The following is a 27,081-nucleotide window of genomic DNA, read 5'->3' as shown; positions in this document are numbered from 1 at the left end:
ACTCCCACAAATAATTTATAAGCAGCTATTGTACAGGTCATGTTTAGATTAAATTAGTTTTAAATGAAATGTTACAATTCAGAAAATAATAACTTACTGGAATCAAAATACAATATGCATCTTACTTGTGAATTATAAAGATTTCCTTCCCACTTTCTTCACAGAGAAAGCATTGATGTTGTCATCAGTGATGATCTGACGAAGCACATCAGACTCGTTGCAAATAAAAATATTGAAACATTCATTTTTTAAACAAAATTGATTTGTGAAAGCCAGGCTGTGGTTTATTTTGAAGCTTGGTTTTGTTGGTGGTATAATTATTACGTATATTTCTTACTTCGGTAGGAAGTATTGAAAAATAATCTCCAACTCTTTGCGGAATAAACCTTTCATACCGAATTATAAAATGCAGATTCTGAAAAGTGACTGAATAGTATTGTTGACGACATATTATATTGGAAATGTAACCGAGAGTTGTGGTTAGTGTGGTTACTATTGATAGCGATAAATAATAAACACACATCCAATTTGATTTTCAACAATGCAATCTTGTTAAATTTAAGCAGTTTCATGGTATAATAACGTGATACCGGTATTACAAAATAATTATGCAACTGCACACCTTCCTTTTACTCTTGCCGTGACCGCAATAATGCGACTTCCGACTTCCACAAGGAATAAACTTCAGAAAAGATTTACCAGCAATGTTTTAAAAACAAATTTTACTGTAAAATGAAAATGGGAAAGAAAGAAAAGGAAGAGAGAGAAAATTCCGCCCCCTGAAAATTGTCGCCCTGGGAACTGGACCAGACTGATCAGCACACAAATTACGTGCTAGAAAAGTCGTGACAATTATATGTAGCGGAATTATATTACACGGTGACGAATTTGTGATATGTGAAGGTTCACCTTGTGACGAATTTACATTGTTTGTCTTCCTGGCTCTCCGTTGTATGTGACTTTGAGTAAATTTAAAAAGTATGCATGTATCCATAATAGCAATTTCTTTTATTCTGTCATTTGAGACTGAAAAACTTCTTCGTATTGATATAATGATCCTTTGTTTCAGATCTTGCCGTGGCGAAGAATGGCCCTTGTGAAGAGCAAAATTTGGATTAATGAGCTTCGTCAGCGTTCATTGGACAATCTCCTGTCGTCTATGTAATGTTTCTAATTAGCTTGTAAAATAAAACTTGAAAGAAATCTGACAATTATTTATTGGGAAAAAATGACACAAGAAAACAAAGTCATCAAATAAAAAATTGTAGAATTCACTTTCATAGTGTTAATCTTTATCCTAGCCTGTCGAATAATGATTTACTTCAGATTTCGGCATAGGACGGATATCGTAATCTCTTTGTTACGGTATTTATTTTGTTTCCTCTCTTGACATAATTATAGGTCTTTGTGTTTAAACTTACGCCACAGCAACATCTTGCTTCTATATTTTAACTTCAACAAAAATATCTTGGAGAGGTCGATATCGACACTTCATATCGGTGAAAAGACTGGAAATACACTATTAACACAGTCTAGAGTCGACGGCAATTCGGAAGGCAGTAGTCTGCTAGCGTTTGCGTCGAGAGAGACAGATAGAGAGAGGAAGGCAGCGTACAACATTGCCATATCGTACTTCACGCGCACGTGCAATAAAAATAGCGCAGCAGAGAATTTAAATTATCAAAAGACAATAATGGTCTTAGCGGTTGATTACTGTAAGCATGACACCAAACAAAAACTCTTTCCTTCACTAACAATATTCTTTGCACGGTTCTCAATCCCACACCACATGCTTCTGCTGCCGTTTCTTGCACGTTGGCAACGTTGCAGCCATCATCAAGATGGCCGACAGCGTTCTGCTCGTCAACGTATTTTAAAATAATTATACACCTTAAACATTATTTTCCGCGCCTGCCTGTGCAATACTTGTCTTTTTAAGTCTCTTCTTCCATTTATTTATCTCACACACAGACAGTAAATGTTAGTTTTACTTATTCAATGTATTGAAACACTCACACGTGAACAAACGAACTCGAGAAGTACTTGTTACAGACTGATTCCGATTGGTTCTACTGTACAAACATGTGACGTCACATACCAGAAATGCTACGGCGCATATAGCAGCCGACCGCCTTCCGAACTGCCGTCTAGTCTAGTATATACAGTCACGAAGTTTGAGGGTACTAGGAAGAATAGACGTGTATATTTCGTATTGGATGTGATAAGGCGATAGAAGCGATCCTAGTGGTTAGAAACTATCTATGGAAGCATATTTCCTACGTATTGAGCTTCGTGACTGTATACACTAGATTGTGCTATTAATATCCAGTAATTGTTCCTATTACATAATGAAATAAATTATTACAATAGATATTAAATAACAACATTGATTATAAACTATAGTGTAATTTTTATACTGAACAACAATGTAATTTTATTATCTCAACAATAGGATTTGCTCTCCACGCAGCAACACAGTATTCGTTATTGCACTCCACAGACGACAATGACATTTTACTTGGATTATTGCGAACAACAATGAACTGTTAATCTCAACTAATATTCATAAAGCACTATTTACAACACAGAACTGTCAGTTCTCAGCTCGTTTGTCTTGGCTAGTTCTTCTAGCTCAGTCACTCGCGTTCACAGAATCTCGAACCCCAGACCTTCAGAGACGATCCGCTGAACTTCGAACTCAGGTCCCCCAACTGCGGTCCACTGCACTCGAACTCCGGGCTTCAGGCTCCACAGTTACGGATACAACTCAAGTCGCACTCTGGTCTCGAAGCTGGCTTCACTGCTACACAAGACTGGCTTGCTGTCCACTGACTTACTCTCTGACTCACTGACTGACTGACTGAATGACTGTCTCGCTTTCACTTGCGCGTTGTATTTATAACTAAGCCATAGTTTCTGGAGAGTTCGCGGTCGGTCGACAGATGTCTAGCAGATAACGGCTATCGAGACTTCTCTGGATCTTTCTCCTCACTCCACTCTACTCCCTAAGCCACAGCACATGCCACAGGAAGCAGATGCGCGCGCAACCTCCGCGCCGGCCGAAATACGGCCGACCTTGCACTTCCTTCTGCAGGTCGTGAGATCGAACCATACGTGGCTGTCACAATATTATGGATACTTATAAAATGAGACTCACTCTCTCTCACTCTCTTTCTCCATAGGATATATATATATATATATGTTCCCGGATGGATGTTAATGGATCTTATATATATATAAGATCCATTAACATCCATCCGGGAACATTATGAAGACTATGCCAGTAAATAAATGTAGTTTATACGACTGTAGTTTTCACAACATTTATACGAAAATAGCAACTTAGCTATAAATGTTATTGATCCTCTGATTGAAGTTTTGGCTGATATGTACATCTACTAATTATCAGGCAGTACATCTCACTTTGACGGTATGTGTCAGAGTAAGAATAATTTATATGCATCTGAAGTCTGATTAGTGTAATATGTAGCTAGTCGGCGATGTATGCAATGGAGAGGGAAAGGAACTGGCCACCCTACTCCATTATCTCCTGGCCTAGTTGCATCATAAGTGGTGTCTTCTTGGTATCACTTGTGAGAGTCAGACCTGTCTTCGGACAGTTGACTAGACAACAAATATTGAGTATAGAAAGTCCCGTTATGAAACGGAGAACTCGCATACAAGACTAGCCTACAGTTTTTGACGTGAGATATCGTATAGCCTATTCCACACACACGGAGAGAAAAACTGTAACTTTTTGACATGAAAGGTTTACTCTGACGTCACTTATGGTAGTGACGTCACATTCTTAGTCATAACAAGGCCAACATTGAACAAGTTCATATATAAATGCATGTTTAACATAAGTTTAATATAGCAATTCCTTTGTTTTTTTTTTTAGAACTTTGAGGCCCGGTTTCATCAACAGCGGTTAAAACTTAATCTTGTGTTAAACAATTTTAATTTTAGATTTGACTGAAATTCTGTTTCATCAACAGAAGTTAGCTTTAACACGGAGTTAATACAAACTTTCAGTTGAGTTAAATGCTTAACTCGAGGCCTAGATCATATATGTAACAGATATGTCGGGCTTATAGGCTTTGAGGTTAACAACTTTTGTCAGGTTTACTACGCTGCCATCTAGTTGTTACATAAGGAGTCACGTCATAATTCCCATTTGAATTGCATTAGCGACTGTGCTGCCATCTCGTGTTCGTTTACGGCGGACGGGTGGCGATCTTAGCGGTTGTTCTCCTCAAAGTGCTGCCGATTTTAACGTAGCGAGGAGTTATCTGTTACATATATGATCTAGGCTCGAGGCTAAAAACAAAATGGCTGCTGTAAATGGTAGAATTGCTCTATTTATATGATATGTTAAATGGTGTTCCTAACATAGAGAGACCTCAGAGAAATGATTTTCAAAATTTACCTCGGGAACAATTTGTAAGAATTTCCGAAAGCTTCTCTCTCCTATGCTACAGATACTATTAACATTAAGATATTATGTTGTGCTACTAGATCTTTTCAAATAATGTTTGGAGACAATGTTGGAGATTCAAAAACTATTGTTAGTAGAATTGTCTGTAGCATCAAAGAGACAAAGGTACGTAAAGTTTCCTTCCGCTGAATAACGTCCACGTATTATTCATGACTTCTATCAAATGCACCATTTGCCTAGCGTTTTAGTTGTTGACGGTAACGTGGGCAACGCTTTTGAATTCTTCTGCAATTCTTTCCTACGCCCCATCCTTTGCCTTTACTTTTAATCCATCTGTCTCCTTGAAATCTACGATGCCTTTATACTGAGTGTTCATTTCAAAGTGTGTCATGACGTCACTGTTGATGAGTCAGCGATTTGAAGCGAGTTTCAGCTTTTATGTCAGAGAAGTTGCCTATTAATCGAGGCGTTCAATCTGAACTTGAGAACGTGTACGGTATAACTTGAACGTCGTAGCAACAGATGGCGGTCTGTACGGTCTATGTGCTACCATAACCTCTTTCGAACTGTTTTACGAGGCCAAGTCGTACGCAGGGTATTTGTTATCATCGTTTGCGTACGGCAACATTCCACAACACAAATCAAATGCTCCTTGACCATGTTGACCGTCGAAATTAATGTCAACAAATACATAAGTAATCGTCTTAACCCTCCCCCCATATCTCGACAGTAAGAAAAAAACTCACCTCAGTACATGTTTCGAAACAGTTCACATTCCTGCCACTACCGGCGTCACCGTACGTATCGGTAAGTACTCTTCAGAATGAACGCCGTACTTGCTAGGCAACTTCTCTGGCAGATAGGCACTACACCTCTGCGGAAGTGTAGGAAGATTGAATTCTCTAGGCTCATCGACAAGCCACATGACGGCATACAGCGAGCCATGACACTTTGAACTGAACACCCAGTATTTAGTTGCTAATTCAATTAGAGAAGGTTTTTCTATTGCCGAAAAATTTGAGCTTCTGTTTGTCTTCCTAACCTCTTCCATTTTCTTGGTCACTGATGGATAGAGTTGTGGAAGAAAACAAAAGAAACGCTCAACAAGGTGCAGTCATAAAAACAAAAATTCTCGGTCACGGCCTTTAAATTAGTACTTTTCCTCTTTCCCTCGAGGGTTAAAGCGATAATCAACATCTTCCCGAACTATAGCAGAATTATAAAACATTCATATTAGAAGATTAAATTTGTTTTTTTTTTTTTCCTGAAATTTCCCAAATAAATGTTATTTTTTTTCTATAAGATTTTGCGTAACTCTAATATTCGTAAGAGATGGCGCTAATGCTTGTAATCAAATGTAGAAATTAAAATAACACTTTTTCCCCCCAATAATAGCAAAGAAATAGACTGTTACCTACCATTTAGTTTCATACGTCGAACTTGAAAACGGTTTCTCTTTTAATTCTACAAACAATGATCCCCAATGTTCCCTCACTATAAGCCATTTTATTCAAAATTAATATGTAACACACACACGCATGCACTTTTCATTAGGCCTAAACTACCACAGCTCAATCACAGAACACCAATATAGTGCAACATATTATTGTGAAGATCACATTAGCCGCGTCTCATAAAGAGAAGTGACGAAAGCTAGAGAGACAAGGTCGTAGCCATGCCTTTAGAGGCTTCTGCCACAAGTTTCCCACAGAACTCTATACTGGAATGACTGCCAACAGTGAACTTGATGATACCGCTCATTTCCATGCTTTAGTTTTAATAATATCGCACATTTCCATGGTATTAATTTAATAGTACAGCCCATTTCCTTGGTTCACTTTTAATACTATTGGACATTTCTATAGTATTAATTTAATAGAATCGCTCACTTCCAAGGTTTTGTTTTAATAGTATTGCACATTTCCAAGATATTAGCTTAATAACCGCTCATTTCCATTGTTTCATTTTAATAGTCTCACACATTTCCAGTGGTACTAATTAATAGTACCGCACATTCCCATGGTTTCATTTCAATAGTATCGCACATTTCCATGGTATTAATTTAATAGTACCGCTCATTTCCATGGTTTCATTTTAATAGTATCGCACATTTACATGGTATTAATTAAATATTATCACTCATTTCCATGTTTTCATTTTAATAGTACCGCTCATTTCCATGGTTTCATTTTAATAGTATCGCACATTTCCATGGTAATAATTTAATACTATCGCTCATTTCCATGGTTTAATTTTAATAGTACCGCTCATTTCCATGGTTTCATTTTAATAGTATCACACATTTCCATGGTACTAATTTAATAGTACCGCTCATTTTCATGGTTTCACTTTAATACTATCGCACATTTCCAATGGTACTAATTTAATAGTACCGCTCATTTCCATAGTTTTATTTTAATAGTATCGTACATTTCCATTGTATTAATTTCATATTATCGCTCAATTACATGGTTTAATTTTAATAGTACCGCTCATTTCCATGGTTTCATTTTAATAGTATCACACATTTCCATGGTACTAATTTAATAGTACCGCTCATTTTCATGTTTTCACTTTAATAGTATCGCACATTTCCATGGTACTAATTTAATAGTACCGCACATTCCTATGGTTTCGTTTTAAAAGTATCGCACATTTCCATGGTATTAATTTAATATTATCACTCATTTCCATGTTTTCATTTTAATAGTACCGCTCATTTCCATGGTTTCATTTTAATAGTATCGCACATTTCCATGGTAATAATTTAATATTATCGCTCATTTCCATGGTTTAATTTTAATAGTACCGCTCATTTCCATGGTTTCATTTTAATAATGTCACACATTTCCATGGTACTAATTTAATAGTACCGCTCATTTTCATGGTTTCACTTTAATAGTATCGCACATTTCCAATGGTACTAATTTAATAGTACCGCTCATTTCCATAGTTTTATTTTAATAGTATCGCACATTTCCATGGTATTAATTTCATATTATCGCTCAATTCCATGGTTTCATTTTAATAGTGTCGCACATTTCCATGGTATTAATTTAATAGTACCGCTCATTTCCATGGTTTTATTTTAACAGTATCGCACATTTCCATGGTATTAATTTCATATTATCGCTCAATTCCATGGCTTCATTTTAATAGTAGCGCTCATTTCCATGGTTTCATTTTAATAGTATCGCACATTTCCATGGTATTAATTTAATATTATCACTAATTTCCATGGTTTCATTTTAATAGTATCGCTCATTTCCATGGTTTCATTTTAATATTATCGCTCATTTCCATGGTTTCATTTTAATAGTATCGCTCATTCCCATGGTTTCATTTTAATAGTGTCGTACATTTCCAATGGTACTAATTTAATAGTACCGCTCATTTCCATAGTTTCATTTTAACAGTATCGCACATTTCCAATGGTACTAATTTAATAGTACCGCCCATTTCCAAGGTTTCATTTTAATAATATCGCACCTTTCCAATGGTACTAATTTAATAGTACCACATATTCGCATGGTTTCATTTTAATAGTATCGCACATTTCCAATGGTACTAATTTAATAGTACCGCTCATTTCCATGGTTTCATTTTAATAGTACCGCTTATTTCCATGGTTTCATTTTAATAGTATCGCACATTTCCATGGTAATAATTTAATATTATCGCTCATTTCCATGGTTTAATTTTAATAGTAACGCTCATTTCCATGGTTTCATTTCAATAGCATCACACATTTCCATGGTACTAATTTAATAGTACCGCTCATTTTCATGGTTTCACTTTAATAGTAACGCACATTTCCAATGGTACTAATTTAATAGTACCGCTCATTTCCATGGTTTTATTTTAATAGTATTGCACATTTCCATGGTATTAATTTAATAATACCGCTCATTTCCATGGTTTTATTTTAATAGTATCGTACATTTCCATGGTATTAATTTGATATTATCGCTCAATTCCATGGCTTCATTTTAATAGTAACGCTCATTTCCATGGTTTCATTTTAATAGTATCGCACATTTCCATGGTATTAATTTAATATTATCACTAATTTCCATGGTTTCATTTTAATAGTATCGATCATTTCCATGGTTTCATTTTAATAGTATCGCACATTTCCATGGTATTAATTTAATATTATCGCTCATTTCCATGGTTTCATTTTAATAGTATCGCTCATTCCCATGGTTTCATTTTAATAGTATCGCACATTTCCAATGGTACTAATTTAATAGTACCGCTCATTTCCATGGTTTCATTTTAATAGTACCGCTGATTTCCATGGTTTCATTTTAACAGTATCGCACATTTCCAATGGTACTAATTTAATAGTACCACATATTCGCATGGTTTCATTTTAATAGTATCGCACATTTCTAATTGTACTAATTTAATAGTACCGCTCATTTCCATGGTTTCATTTTAATAGTATCGCACATTTCCATGGTATTATTTTAATATTATCACTCATTCCCATGGTTTCATTTTAATAGTATCGCACATTTCCATGGTATTCATTTAATAGTACCGCTCATTTCCATGGTTTTATTTTAATAGTATCACACATTTCCATGGTTCTAATTTAATAGTACCGCTCATTTCCATTGTTTCATTTTAATAGTATCGCACATTTCCAATGGTACTAATTTAATAATACCGCTCATTTACATGGTTTCATTTTAATATTATCGCACATTTCCATGGTATTAATTTAATAGTACCGCTCATTTCCATGGTTTCATTTTAATAGTATCGCACATTTCCATGTTATTAATTTAATATTATTGCTCATTTCCATGGTTTCATTTTAATAGTACCGCATCATTTCCAATGGTACTACTGTAAGTTAATAGTACCGCTCATTTCCATGGTTTCATTTTAATAGTATCGCACGTTACCATGGTATTAATGTAATATTATCGCTCTTTTCCATTGTTTCATTTTAATAGTATCGCACATTATCATGGTATTAATTTAATATTATCGCTCATTTTCATGGTTTCACTGTAATAGTATCGCACATTTCCAATGGCACTAATTTAATAGTACCGCTCATTTCCATGGTTTCATTTTAATAGTATCGCACATTTCCATGTTATTAATTTAATATTATTGCTCATTTCCATGGTTTCATTTTAATAGTACCGCATCATTTCCAATGGTACTACTGTAAGTTAATAGTACCGCTCATTTCCATGGTTTCATTTTAATAGTATCGCACGTTACCATGGTATTAATGTAATATTATCGCTCTTTTCCATTGTTTCATTTTAATAGTATCGCACATTACCATGGTATTAATTTAATATTATCGCTCATTTGCATGGTGTCATTTTAATAGTACCGCTCATTTCCATGGTTTCATTGTAATAGAATCGCACATTTCCATGGTATTAATTTTATATTATCGCTCATTTCCATGGTTTCTTTTTAATGGTACCGCTCATTTCCATGGTTTCATTTTAATAGTATCTCACATTTCCATGGTATTAATTTAATATTATCGCTCATTTCCATGGTTTCATTTTAATAGTACCGCTCATTTCTATGGTTTCATTTTAATAGTATCGCACACTTCCAATGGTACTAATTGAATAGTACCGCTCATTTCCATGGTTTCATTTTAATAATATCGCACCTTTCCAATGGTACTAATTTAATAGTACCGCTCATTTCCATGGTTTCATTTTAATAGTATCGCACATTTCCATGGTATTAATTTAATATTATCGCTCATTTCCATGGTTTCATTTTAATAGTATCGCACATTTCCATGGTATTAATTTAGTAGTACCGATCATTCCTATGGTTTCATTTTAATAGTACCGCACATTTCCATGGTATTAATTTAATTGTACCGCTCATTTCCATGGTTTTATCTTAATAGTATCACACATTTCCATGGTACGAATTTAATAGTACCGCTCATTTCCATGGTTTCATTTTAATAGTATCGCAGATTTCCAATGGTACTAATTTAATAGTACCGCTCATTTCCATGGTTTCATTTTAATAGTATCGGACATTTCCATGATATTAATTTAATTTTATCGCTCATTTCCAAAGTTTCATTTAATAGTATCGCACATTTCCGTATGGTATTAATTTAATAGTACCGCTCATTTCCATGGGTTTATTTTAATAGTATCGCACATTTCCATCGTATTAATTTAATATTATCTCTCATTTCCATGGTTTCATTTTAATAGTACCGCATAATTTGCAATGGTACTAAGTCAATAGTACCGCTCATTCCCATGGTTTCATTTTAATAGTATCGCACATTTCCATGGTATTAATTTAATAGTACCGCTCATTTCCATGGTTTTATTTTAATAGCATCGCACATTTCCATGGTATTAATTTAATATTATCGCTCATTTCCATGGTTTCATTTTAATAGTGTCACACATTTCCTTGGTATTAATTTAATATTATCGCTCATTTCCATTGTTTCATTTTAATAGTATCGCACATTTACAATGGCACTAATTTAATAGTACCGCTCATTTCTATGGTTTCATTTTAATATCATCGCAGAAACCATGGTATTAATTTAATATTGTCGCTCATTTGCATGGTTTCATTTTAATAGTATCGCACATTTTCATGATTTTAATTTAATAGTACCGCTCGTTTACAAGGTTTTGTTTTAATAGTATAACGCATTTCCATGGTTTAATTTTGATATTACTGCATTTCCAAGGGTTTGTTTTAATAGAATCACAAGACATTTTCTTGTTGTTATTATAATAGCATCGCAATTAATTTCCGTGGTTTTAATTGTAATAATATCGTATATATCCGTATTTTTTATATATGTCGCAAACTTCCGTAATTTGAATTTAATAGTGTCGCACATATCCGTGTTAATTTTTAATCTACGTATATGAAATTCCTCTCAGATATGTTTCCAGCCGGCCGTCGTTCTTGTAGTCTTCATACCGTGTAATCATTTCCCTGATGCGTTCATGAATATAGACATGATGTCTGACTTAATGGTACACGGACTCGTGTGTGTCCTCCCAACAATATTGAGTAATCACCTGCCCATTTGATTCCTGTTATCCAGCAAGACTTCCGAAAACTTCCCAATGCCGTTGTAATGCCTTCATTCATAGTTTTCTTCCCCAAAACAGGTCTTTCACTGCAAACCCATCATTCTTCATTCTTTCCTATTTTTTGCCTTCCTCTCCGCGCCGGTTTATTATTGTTACAAGCTAGAGGTAGGACGAATCCTTCATTTTATCTAATTCGAATCTTAAAGCTTATCGAATTCCTCGTATCTTTCTAAACTATAATAATAATAATAATAATAATAATAATAATAATAATAATAATAATAATAATAATAATAATAATGCACTTGTAATATTAGCCTATAAGGGAATAAAGAGAAAAAAACTTCTTCAAATTAATTTTTTTATTGAAGAAAATTATAAATCTGTGTTTAATGAAAAACAAATTTAAGAATAGTTTTCGAAAAAATATATATACCCGTAGATGGCATACTACATCAAACAATGTGGCCCTGAAGACCATCATAAGGTAGGTTAGGTTAGGTTAGGTTACGGTGACTATAGGCGGGTTAGGACGACCCTTTGCACGTCGGCCATACTGAGGCCTATTGTGCACCCCGAAGTGTATGGGATGAATGAGGATGAGAGTGTACCAGCCCACTGGCCGCATGTGACCCCTCACCCATCCACCCACCCACCCAATGGAGGCCTCCTACCCTCCCCCGCCCTAAGTTCATACCATCAAGGTGACCAAGTAGCATAGGATGCGGCCCTTCCAAGGTGTCGAAGCGCTCTTGGAAGTGCTCTTAAGGAATGAATCCTGGCAGAGATATTGCGAAAGGCTGGGAACCCAGGAACGGTTGTAGAGAGGACGCCTCCTCCCGTACGCGGATGAAGACATGCGTCTTGACCTGAATATGGCTATTGAATGAGACGAGAAAGATGAATGATAAGATATGAAAATCTAAATTCTTTTTCTACGCGGAAAGGGAAGAGAAAATGGACCGTGGAAATGAAAATTCCAACTCGGCATGCCTAAGTAACTGTGGAAAACCACGAAAAACCCACAGTTAGGTTGGTCTGTCCGGGAATCAAACCACGGACCTCCCGTATGCGAGTTCCATGCGATACGCATAAGCCAACTCGCTCGGAGTCATAAGGTAATACAGGTGATCCGGGTACCACCGAAATTACAACAGTAGCCTTTTTTTTTGGATGTCAATGAAGTTAAAACAAATGTTTCTCAAGTTATTTTTTTACATTTTTTTTCTTTACGTTTCGAAAGCTCTCAATGACTAAAAACCACGAGGATTCGAATTTTCGAATTTCCAATATTATTCAGAATTCGCGTGATTCGAATGTTCCATCCTTATTAGAAACATGCGTTCTGTAAAACGCATTTCCATTAATATCGGTATCACTAGTATGCAGATCTCCAATATGCCCACGCAACGGGAACATAAACTTGTAACTGCTATGCTAAAGACTCATATTTTCTTACAAATTCATGGGAAAGTCCTCCTCAACGCTCTCCCCTCTGAAGTGTCAACAAAAGGGAAGCCTATTCCGAAGGTAGCTTTGGAGAGTGAAGTTTGAATGACAGAGAAAGGCTGTATTGGAGCCATGATTTTCGGTGGCGACTACAGCGTTTTTAACACACTTCCCCTCTACTTCTTCACATTTTCCCACCGCTGCAGGCTGTTTTAGCAGCTCCTGCTGGTTCACTTCTGAGAATGAACACCGAGATGCCACTCGCTACAGTATTTCACTCGACTTTACTGGCTGTAGTTCGCTTATGCTCTAACCAAAAGAAGCTGAACGTCCAACGATTTAATCTCTGCAGAAATGTCAATTATGAAAGAACAACATAATCCTAACGAGAGTATAGGCCTATTTGAAAATATCACTGTCCGCGTGTCTAGTTTAGACTAGTACAGTATAACCTATGTATCTTCTCATCAAACCCTACCTAACTTTGTCGCTAACAGTGGTGCTGCCTCTCAGTAATGTTCAGAACGAAGGGGGTAGAGAGGAAAAAAAGAAAAAATTTCTCCTAACGACGCCACAGGCCAACATCATGCTCCTATGTTGGTGACATTGTATATTTAGTTCCATTTGGTCATAACCGGGCAACCGTAACGACACGGTTGAAAGCTATCGTAGCTAATTATCCAGTTTAGCGAAGTTTTGATTTTTAAACAATATAAATTATGTCAAGAAACACAATGAAATCTCTTTATTATCCATTATTGTAGTCCTGATTCCTCCATATTATTTATTCAGTACCCAGTACCATAGAAGAACGTAACGGAATTTTGGCAGCTCCATAGCGTATTTCGTGTTTCTGAAGTTGGGCACACTGAGTATAGGTCATGTACTAATATCCAAAATGGCGGTAAATTGTGGGTATTTAAATTTTATGTGATGATTGCTGACCTTTGGAATTTGAGGTTAATGGACTTATCGATCGCAAAAACGTCGACAGATTTTGTTTTTAATACGTATTCATAATGATTCATTCTTCAGCTTTCAACATGATATATATTTCAAGACCTATGTTACATACACATGTGAAAGAACAGGTTATGTCTGTCAGACATATGAAGTATTGGTTTATCTCTCCGAAACATAAAATTAGTGTCAGGCATATTAATCAAGACAGAACAATTTCAGAAGATTTCATACTGAGTAAGGAAAATAGAGAAAACTGTATTGCAAAGTTAAGAAGTATGAAACCTATAAGACTGCATGATAAAGAACCTGCAAGAAAAGCTGCTGTCCTAGTGCCTCTGTGTGTAGTGAATAACGAATTATCTTTACTGTATACATTGAGATCGTCAGACATGAAGAACTATAGGAGCCAAGTATCGTTTCCTGGAGGTATACAAGACAAAACAGATGCGAACTTGGAAGAGACAGCGATTCGTGAAACTTTTGAAGAACTTGGAATTCAGAGATATCAAATTAATATTTGGGGTCATGGAAATTTCTTCGGTACAAGGCAAAAAAATATGGCAGTAATGCCATTTATTGGTTATATTGGGGAACTTTCTTTACAGGATTTGAGACTAAATAGAAAAGAAGTTGAATCTGTTTTCACTGTGCCATTGAAACATTTAATTAAACCTGATAATTTTAAGTATACACAGTTCCGTAGTGGTTATGTACTTCCAGTGTTTGTAGGTAGTGAATACAGAATTTGGGGGATGACAGCAATGATAACACATTTTGTTTTGGAAGCACTGTTGCCAGCAGGAACATATGTCCATAAGTTACGTTATATAGTACCATATAAAACATCTCTTGCAACAAAGAATAAGAGAAATTAATTGTGAATGTACTGTTCAGAGTGTTTATATGCGATGACATATTTGCTTGTAAGCAAATCCTGAAGATGTAAATTATATTATGTATATGACATTCAAAATGTGAAGCGTAAAGAAATTTATTAACATTACGAACCATGTTTAACGGAAACAAACACAGTCTCTCTTTCCTAGGCACAGTAATCCATAGTTCAAAACTGAAAGATAAATACAATTTTATGTAGCCTAGTGTAATTGAAGTACGACTTTTTCTTTTTAATTATAACCTTCTTAATGTTTACTAGTGTGTTGTCTTTCGTAACTATATTGTTAGCAAATACAGTATTTTATGATTACAGTAGGCCATGAAATTCATTTATACTATTTTTAACACTAGTATGGCAAAAACTTTGCCGCGAATTTAGAACTTATATAACAATTTTGAAGTAGCTAATCTAAAGAATTATCGTGCATTTTTTAAGAACATATTTCTTATTTTTAAATGGGTATTGGTATGTAAAACCATGGTCAGTTTGGAGATGCAGATCATGTTTCTTCTGTATTACAAATAATTGGAAAAGGTGTATGATTACTCTGTAACTTCAAATGTACCGTAGATACTAATAAGCTTAAAATAATGTTAAATGTTTCAGTTGAGTGGATGCATGGTCCAATATTCAAAGTATATTGCAGTTATGCACTTTCTTCATGGGGTGATCGAATGTGGTGGTTTGCAGGAGGTATATTCATGAAAGATTTATCATACTCCAAATATGATAACTTGATGTTAACAGGAGTATTTACATTTGCATTATCAGGCTCCGTGGTTGCTTTTGGAGCTGCTGTGGGCCGATGGGTTGATAATACACCACGCCTGAGGGGTAAAACAGTTTCTGTATGGACAAAAGTAATTAAAAGTTTGCTACCTAACTTAAAATGCTAATACATACGTGTATTTGTACCATCTGATCTTGTATTTCAGCTGCCCAAACGACACTAGTGGCCCAAAATTCACTACTATTACTATGTGCAACTATAGTTGCAGTCATGTTTCTTTTCTGGGATAGCATCTGCTTTTTGTGGAATGGAAATGTATTAATTTTACTACAAGGCTTGATTATAATAACAGCAGCCATGTCACGTGTAGCTAGTATTGGAACCACCATTATTTTGGAAAAAGACTGGATTATTGTTCTGGCAGAGGGAGACTTGAACCAGTTAGCAAGTAGGTAGGCTTATGTCTATTACTTCTTCATTAATATTATTATGTGTAGTCTGGAAAGCAAGATAGTAGCTTTGTCATGAAACGTCTATGTTTGAGATACAGAAGAAGGTGATTGTAATATTTTGACTTGAAAGGTATACTCTGACATCACTTGTGGTACATACCTTAGAAAAAGAAGCTTTTAAGATGCACTTCGAGGCTCGCAGTTTCCATGTAGTTCGTCTTGCTCCATTCCCTATTTGATGTGCCTCGAGGTTTTCCACACAATATTGGATATGTAACATATGGGTTATGTAGCCTATTACATGAATATCAAATAAAATACACTAAATTATAGCGTTAAAGAAAATAACAGTAATGTATTATTACTTTAATTCGAGTACAGACGTTTCATGCAATCATTGGGATTTACTTAAATCCCCTGCCACTTTTTTTAAAATTAGGTACCTACTTATGCCATAGGTAATGTGATAATTTTATGTTATTTTAAATGTTAAATTATGTTCGTTGCAGCCAACATAGAGATATTTATTTTGTGTTACATTGAACATTTTTGTAAAATAATTTAAAACGTATTTATTATATACCTATAAGTATGATATTAAAAATTATGATCACAACTACTAAAGTTGGTTTTACTTTTCATTATTTCTCTCTTACCATGTAAGAATGTGAGAGTAATGTTGTAATTGTCATTAATAATAAGATTATTTGTTACTATTGAATTTATTATTGACAAGTTTGAGGTGAGGGTTATGCATTGTGCATGGATTTTGGTATTGGTACATTGTTGTTTTAAAAGTTTTTATAGAACAAAGACTTAATACAAGAAAATATTCCTGGAATAGTTAATCGTTGTGCCTCAATGTTACGAGCAACTATGGCTACCAAATTTTCCATAAAAAAAGGGATAGGCTACTTTGCAGTTTAGCTTTGTGTAATAAATTTACTTGTGCACAGTGCACCACCCCACACTCTTTAGGAATGAATACTGTGTATTACAGTACAAGTAGAATAGGTATTTTATATTGTTTTCATTTATGTTTATAATTTTTATTTCTTACTTCAAATATTTTCATGTTGAAGACTTAGTGATGTCACTGTCGAAAATAACCATTTATTTATTTTTATTTTACATGATCAGTAGAGACGGGATTTATATACACTAGAACAGGAGTCGTCATCTCAGTGCATTATGGTGCAGGCACATTTTGCTCGCTAGCTCAGTTCTGTCCCTTAGACATCAGAGTTGGGGGGAAGGAATCAGGTGATGGCAGTGGCATCAATTCACTTGTTCAACCCTTTTAATCACTCTCTAATAGTTATAATAAAAATAAACATGGAAGAAGCATGTACTTAATTTATTTTAAGAGGAACTATGTAATAAGTAAATCACTTTTCAGTTTAAGACAAGAAACAAGTTGTATTTTTCCATTATGTATTGTAACAGTTTTGAAAGTAAATAGTTTTTTTTTTTTTCCCCATGTTAAAGTAATTGAGAACTTATAGACCTGTAATGCATTTTCACTGTTACAAAATATTAAACAAATCGAATCAATTAGTAATATTTAAATCATGGCATCCTATCCCTTTGTTCAAGTGTCGTCAATGAAATAAAATTATCAATTTTTTTATCTGACACTATATATCACAAAGCCAATTATTTGTTATTTTGTATAATATATCGAACATATTATCGTTTCTGTTACAAGACTGAAGTAGGCCTAAATTATTTTATTACAGTGTAAATAACAAATTTTTAAAATTATTTTATAGCTGATCATTAGCATTGATTTTCCTGGATTTTTAAGTAACTTTTTAGTTTAAGACAACAAACAAGTTGTACTTTTTCGTTATGAATTGTAACGGTTTTGAAAGCAAATAGTTTTCTTTCATATTGAAGTAAATGAGAACATACAGACCTGTAATGCATTTTCACTGTTACAAAATATTAAACAGGTCGAATCCATTACTAATATTTAAATCATGTCATACTATTCCCTAGTTAAAGTGTCGTCTATAAAATAAAATTAATTACAGTATCCATTTTGTATCTGACATTATATATCACAAAACCAATTATTTCTCATTATGTATAACTTATGAAACATATTATCTTTTCTGTTACAAGATTGAAGTAAATTATTTTATTACAATGTAAATAAATGATGAAAATTATTTTTGCTGTCCATTAACATTGGTTTTCCTGGATTTTTTAATTCGTTTTTCCCTCACTATCTGGTCAATGTTAGCTGTCAATGCTCGTGTAGAACACAATCGAAGAAGACATTGTAAATTATGGTCAGAAAGTTGGCTTCTGTGATGGGATGCGTTGGCATGGCTCGACACACTGCACACTGCACAGTACTACCTCCTCAGCCAGCGTCTCGGCTCTCCGAACTAGTATGCAGGCCAGTTGACAATGGCTGCACTAGAAACTAAAACTGACATCAACTACATTTGGGTAGTCATGGTGTACAATATGGTTGACAAAGCGTGGTTTGCAACATTATGAATTTTAAATCTTCCAGTCTTTACCTAATATTACCTAAAGGAAGTAAGATGTCACCTGTTGAACCATGTACCGACATATTACATTTTTGTTACAGCAGTTATCAAGAGATGCTGTGCATAGATTTGTTTTGTCCTCTTTAAAGGCTTCTGTGATTGGATGTAATATGCTTTGCTTCCCACACCACTTCTAAGTAACCAGAAATATCTTATACCAGATGTGAATGAGGTTAAATATATACAACTAGCAATACTACTTTATGACTAAGGCATATAAATGTCGTCTCTAATGATCAGACATTGATTGGCTTGTCATAGCCTACTGAGAATACTGACCATCACATCACACATTTTGTCTTTTCTTTTACATCATATTAAAGAAAAATATTATGCTTTTTTAAAATCAGAAAAAAAAAATCTTTTGGTTCATGTTGACACATGCAGCTAGAAAGAGAAAGGTTCTTCTTCAGCGACAGTTTCGATCTCTAGTTATCACGATATATTGAGGTTTAGAGTTTCCTGGAAGAGCTAAATGCTGTTGTCATACATTCTTCCTAACTATTGCACTACTTGTCGGTGGTTATCAGTGGTAGTGTTCACATTGTGAGTTATTCTAGTGTTCGAGTTGAAATAGATTCTAAACATCATGTGTGGTATATACTTTTATTTAATATCGGTGTTTTTACTTGTGTTTATCGGCTGCAAAAGGGTATCTGTCGAATACAGGGGAGAGAGCCATTAATCTTTCCCATTGAAGGCTTTAAGGAACCAACCTGGACAAATACCCAATGTCCCATCCCTACCTTCCCATGATGTAGCTGTTAGTAAGCATAATTTTACAAGCTGAACTAAAGGGAGGGGCTACTCATCAATTAGCACTGGTCAGCTTGATGAGTTAATGACTGAATTTGGTATAATTTTCCTCTATTCAATATCTAATTCCCTCTTTATCCTTTCCTATCCCGTCCTCTGACTGAACTCTTATTTTCTTCGACCCTGACGTTATTGGAGCATTTCACTTTCCTTCCTACCCTTTCTACTTTTCTGTTCCTAGTGCTGACCTGCTATGGTACTAAAATCGTCCTCCAGTGGCTTAAGGAGGGAAAGCCGGTGATCAACAAGATCTCCCAGCTAGGTCCAATGGACTCATCGACCAATAACAGGTGTGGTCCTCCAGACATTCTGGGAGTTGTGTTAAAGTATGGTGTACATTTAAATTGGCTGCAACTTGCAATTTAATCACTCCAATATGAAATGAGTACCATTAAGGTAAAATTATCCGGTTTTAGGCCATGACTGTTTGGCCAAACACCTGCATAGAATTGGAATATATCAGTCCCCTAACTGCCCATTGTGCAACTCAAACCAAGAGACTTTGTCAAACGCCTGAAATTAGAAAACAACAACACCACCACCTGTGTTTGTTATTTTTCAAGCTGGTGTTGGAATGAAAGGGCAAAGTTTTACAACACTTAGATGGTAGGGCCTGCTCCATCATTGCTTTACTTAGTGGCCACATAATGGGAGTTTCTCTCCTACCCCAACACCCCAAAAAAAGTATATATTTGCTGAGAGGTTATGGCAGTGATGCATGCAAGTGAGAGGGTGGGTATTTCCTTCTTTTTCTAAAAATTGTGTATCAACATAATCCAACTGGATTTCAAATGTCTAAATAACTAAAATAAAACAACGTTAAATTCTAACAGTCTTGAACATTCTCCATGCATTAAGTGACCAGTAAATACAAAATTCAAAAGCTTTAACAAGTGACTTTGCAGTTCAAAAACTTTTCTCATTCCTAATCTCATAGGAGCAGTTGACAAACAATTTGAAACAAGATGAGTATTGTATTATCTAAAATAGATGGTTTGGAAGGAGCCTATACGAGTTGAAAAGTAGGATACAGTTTGTGTGATTGGAGATAGGTAAGATTCTCCGCTCACTGCTAAAAATGTCCACATTTCTCGTCGCACACATCTTATCCTAGACAAGGATGATAATCTCCTTCAACTCCTTGCTTTTTGTAAGAAATTAATTTGGCAATATTTATATTACTTTGTAGATATGTTATTATTACTTACGGCTTTCAGAGAACCTGGAGGTTCATTGCCGCCCTCACATAAGCCTGCATCAGTCCCTATTCTGAGCAAGATTAATCCAGTCTCTACCATTATATCCCACCTCCCTGAAATCTATTTTAATATTATCTTCCCATCTAAGTCTCGGTCTTCCCAAAGATCTTTTTTCCTCTGGCCTCCCAACTAACATTATATGCATTTCTAGATTCGCCCGTAGGTGCTACATGCCCTGCCTATCTATAACATCTGGATTTAATGTTCCTAATTATGTCAGGTGAAGAATACAATGCGTGCAGTTCTGTGTTGTGTAACTTTCTCCATTTTCCTGTAACTTCATCTGTCTTAGCCCCAAATATTTTTCTAAGCACCTTATTCTCGAAAACCCTTAGTCTCTGTTCCTCTCTCAAAGTGAGAGTTCAAGTTTCACAACCATACAGAACAACTGGTAATATAACTGTTTTATTATTATTATTATTATTATTATTATTATTATTATTATTATTATTATTATTTATTCTTATTTAATATATTTTTAACACTATAAATTTTCAATCTTATAGACCTGTTACTCATTTTTAAAGCTTAGAGAGTGAAATATCACGTATAAATAAGAGTTTCTGTACCTCAAATGATTTTTAGATTTGATATTCACATATGTGACAATTTTTCATTGTTGTATGACACTGGGAATTTTAAGTAGATTTTTATTCCTAGTGTAGAACGAGAGAGAGTGAACTATGCCCTTGCCTTGCTCTGATAAAATACATTTTACACTGGTTAAAAACTTATTCCAACTTGAAAATCAACATTTTTACTAAAAAGCCAGCTGAATAGTTTAGTTGGTAGAATAGAGATTGGACCACCTAGGAAGACATCCCAAGAGGGAAAATGTGCGAGTGAGAATGTTGAGTTGTGGGAGTGACAGTGCTAACTTCTCCTCCATGAGAAGATTTTGTGACTCATACAGGCCATCTGAAATATTTCATGGTACTCGAACGAGAGCCTTAGTAGCTCTGTGATCAGACTGCCATACTGCTTTTAAAGATCTTGCAAAGAAAACTAAATTACTACCTCCCATTCTTTTATACAAGCAAAATATGAAAGAGCATGCATGTGAATTAAGACCTATACTAGTAATGCACAGAGACAACTGATTACATTTTACACCAATATTTACTTTTGAGTAGGGTTGAGACAACAGTTGGAGTAGGGTGAAAATATGCATGTGCTACCAAACATCTTCCTGCATGGCTACTGGCTGGTTTCTGAAACGTCAGATATCTATTCCATAGCACTATTTGTTCTATAAGTGTTTCTGAAATGTTGGATAGCAGTTATCGACTACATGAAACCATTCAATATGGCAACTGAACAGCTGATACCCAAGCCAGAAAATCTTGTTATACAAATTGATAATGTCCAAGGGAATGCAGCTTGGAAAACTATTTAATACATAATGGTACGTTTGTTAAGGAGTAAAATCACATATTTCGTATTTATGTTGGACTGTGACAATAATTACGTAAGGCTAATTATAATTTCGGTAACATTGAAGAATAATGTCAGAAAACAATAATTATTATATTCTTCCATGATGTTATAAGGAAGTATTTTAAAATAAGCAAAATTTCACTTTTAGATGTACAGCAAAATCAATATTTACCTGAAAATCCTGTCGAATCGGCATCAATTTTCAAGATTTTAATCTTTGAATTATATTTTCAACCTTATAATACTATGAGAAGCTATGTAAGGGGATGTAACCCTGAAAAGTTCGTAACCTATTGGATAACGTGTTTGAAACGTGAGAGATTATTGGATCTAGTACATGCTGTTCCTACTTTTTTTTTTCTTCTTCCGGTTGTTTTCTTTCACAGTATCACTATATTCTTTTATAGTTCATATATTTTTGTCAGCTCTCTTTGTTTCTGAATTTATTTTATTACCATCAAATCTGATGATTTGATATATGATATATTCTGATGATATACTGTAAGTATATAATATAAACTTAAGCTTCATGAATAGACGACAATCTTTTCCTAATAAAAATTCTTGAAATATGAGAACAGAAATTGTGCAAAATATATTTCTATAACTAAATTCTTTTAAAAATTGTAAAATTCCTTCCATAAAGTTATGGAATACATATCTCGAGTTTTATGCAACTGGGCCTACATCTCTTGCTAACTGCAGACTGGAATCCACATCTGTGGACACCGGTTACCGTGTCTGACCGTGAAACCAGGTGGCCCGGGTTTGAATCCCAGTTGGGGCAAGTTACCTGGTTGAGTTTTTCTGGGGTTTTTCCAATATGAGTAAATGCGGAGTAACTATCGATGCTGGATTCCGGGCTCATTTCACCAGCATTATCACCTTCATTTCATTCAGATGCTGAATAACATGAGATGTTGATACAGCATTGTAAAATAACCTACTAAAAAAACTGCGAACTGGAAGGTACCTGGTTCCATCCCAAATTGTGACAGGGGTTCTCTCATTGCCAGAACTTCCTGAATGGCCTCAGGGTCTACTCAGCCTCCTATGAAATATGAAATGGAATACCCTGTTTTTTCCAGGACACCACATCACCTTATTCTAGTGCCAATATCATGAAAGCATGCACTTTCATGGCGTGTAAATGGAATAAAAAAGACTAACAATTTTACAGTTTCATAAATCTATAAAAGCCACCGGTGTAGCTCAGTTAGCTAAGGCACTTGCCTACCAATCTGGAGTTGCGTTCGGGCACAGGTTCGATTCCCGCTTGGGCTGATTACCTGATTGGGTTTTTTCCGAGGTTTTCCCAACCGTAAGGCAAATGTCAGGTAATCTATGGCGAATTCTCGGCCTCATCTCGCCAAACATCATCTCACCATCACCCATCTCATCGACACTAAATAACCTCGTAGTTGATACAGTGTTGTTAAATAACCAAGTTAAAAAAATCTATAAAGAAATAAAAAATTTAAATACAAGTCTTTTTGTTTACCCTGAGATAGAATTTCTTTACATCAAGACTAATAAAAAAATTTCCATAGCATATCTGTGGTATGCTTCAAGCACTTAAATGTAGAATTACATATGGGCTGCATAATATACTCGTATGAAAGTCATGAGTATTTTACATTATACATTTATTTTCTGTCGTTATTCTTTGTCAGTAGTCTTTAATAAAATTTTCAAAAGCATCTAACAGTATGTTTCTTATTGCAGAAATAAACTCTGCATTCCGAGCCATTGACTTGGTATCACAGGTAATAGCTCCAGTTTTCGTTGGTGTCATTCAAGATCGCATTTCGAAGCTAGCAAGTGCTGTTATCATTGCAATGTGGAATCTCATCTCCATGAGTATTGAGTAATTTATATTTAATAAGAAATAAAATTTTATCGTATTATAAATTTAGATAGCATGAAATTATATTTTCATAAGTTCGATATGCTAAGATTGTTCGAAGTGTTAGAACTTTACATATTCTGGAACAAGGGTGCTATTGTTTAGAACGCCTGCATCACTCAAGATGCGTAGTTATATAAGAAAACAGCAAACAAACACACGCTCGACACATTCATGATTCTCCTTTCGTTTTTATATATTGTACAAGAAGCAGAACATTTCTCGTTCGTATGAAGGAATATTTCTGTTACACCATAACTTTGAGTAAAGCAAGTTGTAGTGATAAACGAGAGACAAAACGTTGTGTTTTACGGTAATGGCCATGCATGACAATTGATATTTAGAGTAAGAGTTTTTTTAATATCGTAGCAATATTTTCTCCTTTAAGAGACAAAATATTGAGTCTTGGGTCATTCACCTAGCAAAAATGCTTCTTTAACTCGCCGTAACTAGGAAACCTGTAAAGATTTCGAAGAGCGTCAACTTTTAAAACCAGTTTCCATTCTTTCTCAACATTGCTTTCGCTTTGACCTCCCATCTAAAATGAAAAATAAAAAAGTTTGTCGCTTACCAACGTTTGAAGGTGTAAATGTCTATTTTGAACAGATCATCTAAAATCTAAAATGAAAAATAAAAAAGTTTGTCGCTTGTCAACTTTTGAAGGTGTAAATGTCTATTTTGAACAGATCACTTCGAAGTTACTATTTTTTTCTCTGTCTTTTCAAAACAGATTTTCATTTCGAATTTTTTTTTTTTTTTTTTTTGTATGCTTTCCTTAGACATTAATCTATCAGTCATAAAAATTACAGCGTGGTTGATTGACTATCATAGGAGCTGTGATATGATAAATGTTAATGAAGCCGGAAAATGGTTATCTCCCCACTCTTGCTCTGTTATTGCTATCTTTCTCTCACACGAGATGTCACTCTCTCGCACAAGCCAGCAAAATTACAACCTGCAGCGATCTTTTATTGGTTCTAATCATATGCAGGAGATTTATCGCTAGAATAGTACTTTATTTCGTTCTTTACTTCTTCGACATTATGCTGTTTTCTCATGTGTATTGTTTGTCTTAAAGGTTAATGTTTATATTTATTTATTTATTTATTTATATTTATTGCACATAAAAATTAATGACAAAATGATCAATGAAAGTATAGTAGAATATCTCACTGCGTGTATGGCCTGTTTAAGAGAACGTCTTGTGTTACATTACACATTGATAGGATTCCGCACCAACTTCGTGCTTCCTTTGTTTATCCAGATCTCATTACATAGAAAAGATTACTTATATGATTTTAAATGGTTTATGAAAGAGATTCAAATAATATAGAAAAAACATACAGTTCTTGGCTAATTTACATAACATATTTAAGTTAGTTTCTCATCATTGCTTAATCAAATATTATAAACCATAAAATATAGCTTCTACTTTCAGATTTGAGTTTGTGTTTGGTCTGTCAGTAGAGCAAGATTTATCGCTGCTATTGTGGCTCGTCGACTGGGATTTTTTGTTTTAAGTTATAAGGTTTTGCACGAGACATCTTTGTAAGTTTCTTTTCCACAGTGCAATATATCGTTGTAAACTTGTGATGTGTATTTATTTTAGTATTTGTTAGAAAGTGGACTAGTTTGTAATAAGAATAAATCTTGTCCTAAGGGAGTCTTACTCAATAAATGCTCGAAGAAATATACACAGGAATATAATTAAGCCCGAAAAACCGAGTTTCTGTTTAACTTAAGAGTGTACTATCTCCTGAAGTTAAATTTTAAACGGTCTTAAAGGCTTCAATTTTTAAATTTTAGCCCAATCAAGTTTTTATAGGGCACAGGCTGCAGCCTCTCGGTTACGAGACAGGACTTAACTCAATCCATTATAGCACAGTTGATTCATAATTGTGATTAATAGAGCCCGGATTTCCATGCACTATCATATGACAAACATAATGAAGCGAAAAAACATTAAAAATATGCACTATTAAAATTGAGTTCTACATTATGTTACATTTTTATTTTGAAACAAACTATAACAACTAATTTCTCAGATTTTCTTCACTTAAGCTCATGTGTTTGTCTGAAGAACGTTCTTGAACACAGAAAATTATCTTTCTACATTATAAGAAATGACAAGTACATACTTAAGCGAAGAAATTTGGGAGAAAGTGAGGTGGAATTGTAAGTCTTTTGCATTTCCGCATGACCATAACCCCATCGGGAATCGAACCTGCGACCTTCTGACTTTGTAGTATTACGCCTTGATCACAACACTACCACGCACCCCAAATATAAATGTACTTACGTCTTTATTACAACAATCACAATAAACTATATCACCATTCGTTTCAGAAATTCCTTTCCCTCAATCCATTTTGACTCAAGATCTCTTCTTGCAGTTCTAACAGGAGCTACAGCAACACTTCACAATTCGACACAAAAGTATACTAAATTGTAGTTTGCAAGCATACTGCTCCTATCTTTCTTTATTTCAGTATTGGCTTATAACAAGTCAGAGTTGGCAGTATAACAAAAGGAGGATTTAGTGGAAATTTCAAAGTTTAGTTATCAGGTACAATACTACGAAACCATATTACCAGTAGCTTTCTTTTATTTTTTTCTCAATAGACAAATAATATGAAAATATCACATTTTACGAACCAACATTCATAAAAGGCATTATCCAAGGTAACAAAATATATGCACTAAAGCCAGGAAAGGGACATAATATGCAATATAAATGTCTAAATATGTGTTGTTAAATCTAAAATCGTCAAAATATGCATTATGTATGAATTTAGTCCCAAAAAAGACCAAAACATGCACGGAAAAAGTTTGATTATTTGGACTTTATAAGTCATAAAACGAATATGTGCAAAGTTTGATAAGTGTAAAAACATGCATTTGCATGGAAATCCGGACTCTAGTGATTAATAATTAATAATTGATTAAATGGCGATCTTACTCGTGTTAATTCAACATGGATTAATAATTAGTAACGAAGACTGGTTTCATTTGAGTGGTGGAGATCACGCTTAAATATTTTGGATACTGAAACCCACATAATTCGTCAGGTTTCATTGCACGAAAATTGGG

At 34.6% G+C, this 27,081-nt stretch overlaps 2 protein-coding genes across 2 annotated transcripts in view; both read left to right on the top strand.

Moving 5' to 3' along the window:
- LOC138700227 (ferroportin-like) overlaps positions 1–27,081 on the top strand; it is a 191,087-nt gene that overhangs the window by 147,710 nt on the left and 16,296 nt on the right. The window lies entirely within an intron of this gene.
- Positions 13,843–18,200, top strand: LOC138700226 (mitochondrial coenzyme A diphosphatase NUDT8). The gene has a single exon (XM_069826692.1). It carries the CDS (start codon positions 13,986–13,988, stop codon positions 14,802–14,804), a length of 819 nt encoding a protein of 272 aa, XP_069682793.1. The 5' UTR covers positions 13,843–13,985; the 3' UTR covers positions 14,805–18,200.

This window comes from Periplaneta americana, chromosome 5, assembly GCF_040183065.1.
Source record: "Periplaneta americana isolate PAMFEO1 chromosome 5, P.americana_PAMFEO1_priV1, whole genome shotgun sequence".
NCBI lineage: Eukaryota > Metazoa > Arthropoda > Insecta > Blattodea > Blattidae > Periplaneta > Periplaneta americana.
The sequence above is the reverse complement of the archived record's forward strand: the minus strand, read 5'-3'. Positions and strand labels throughout refer to the sequence as shown.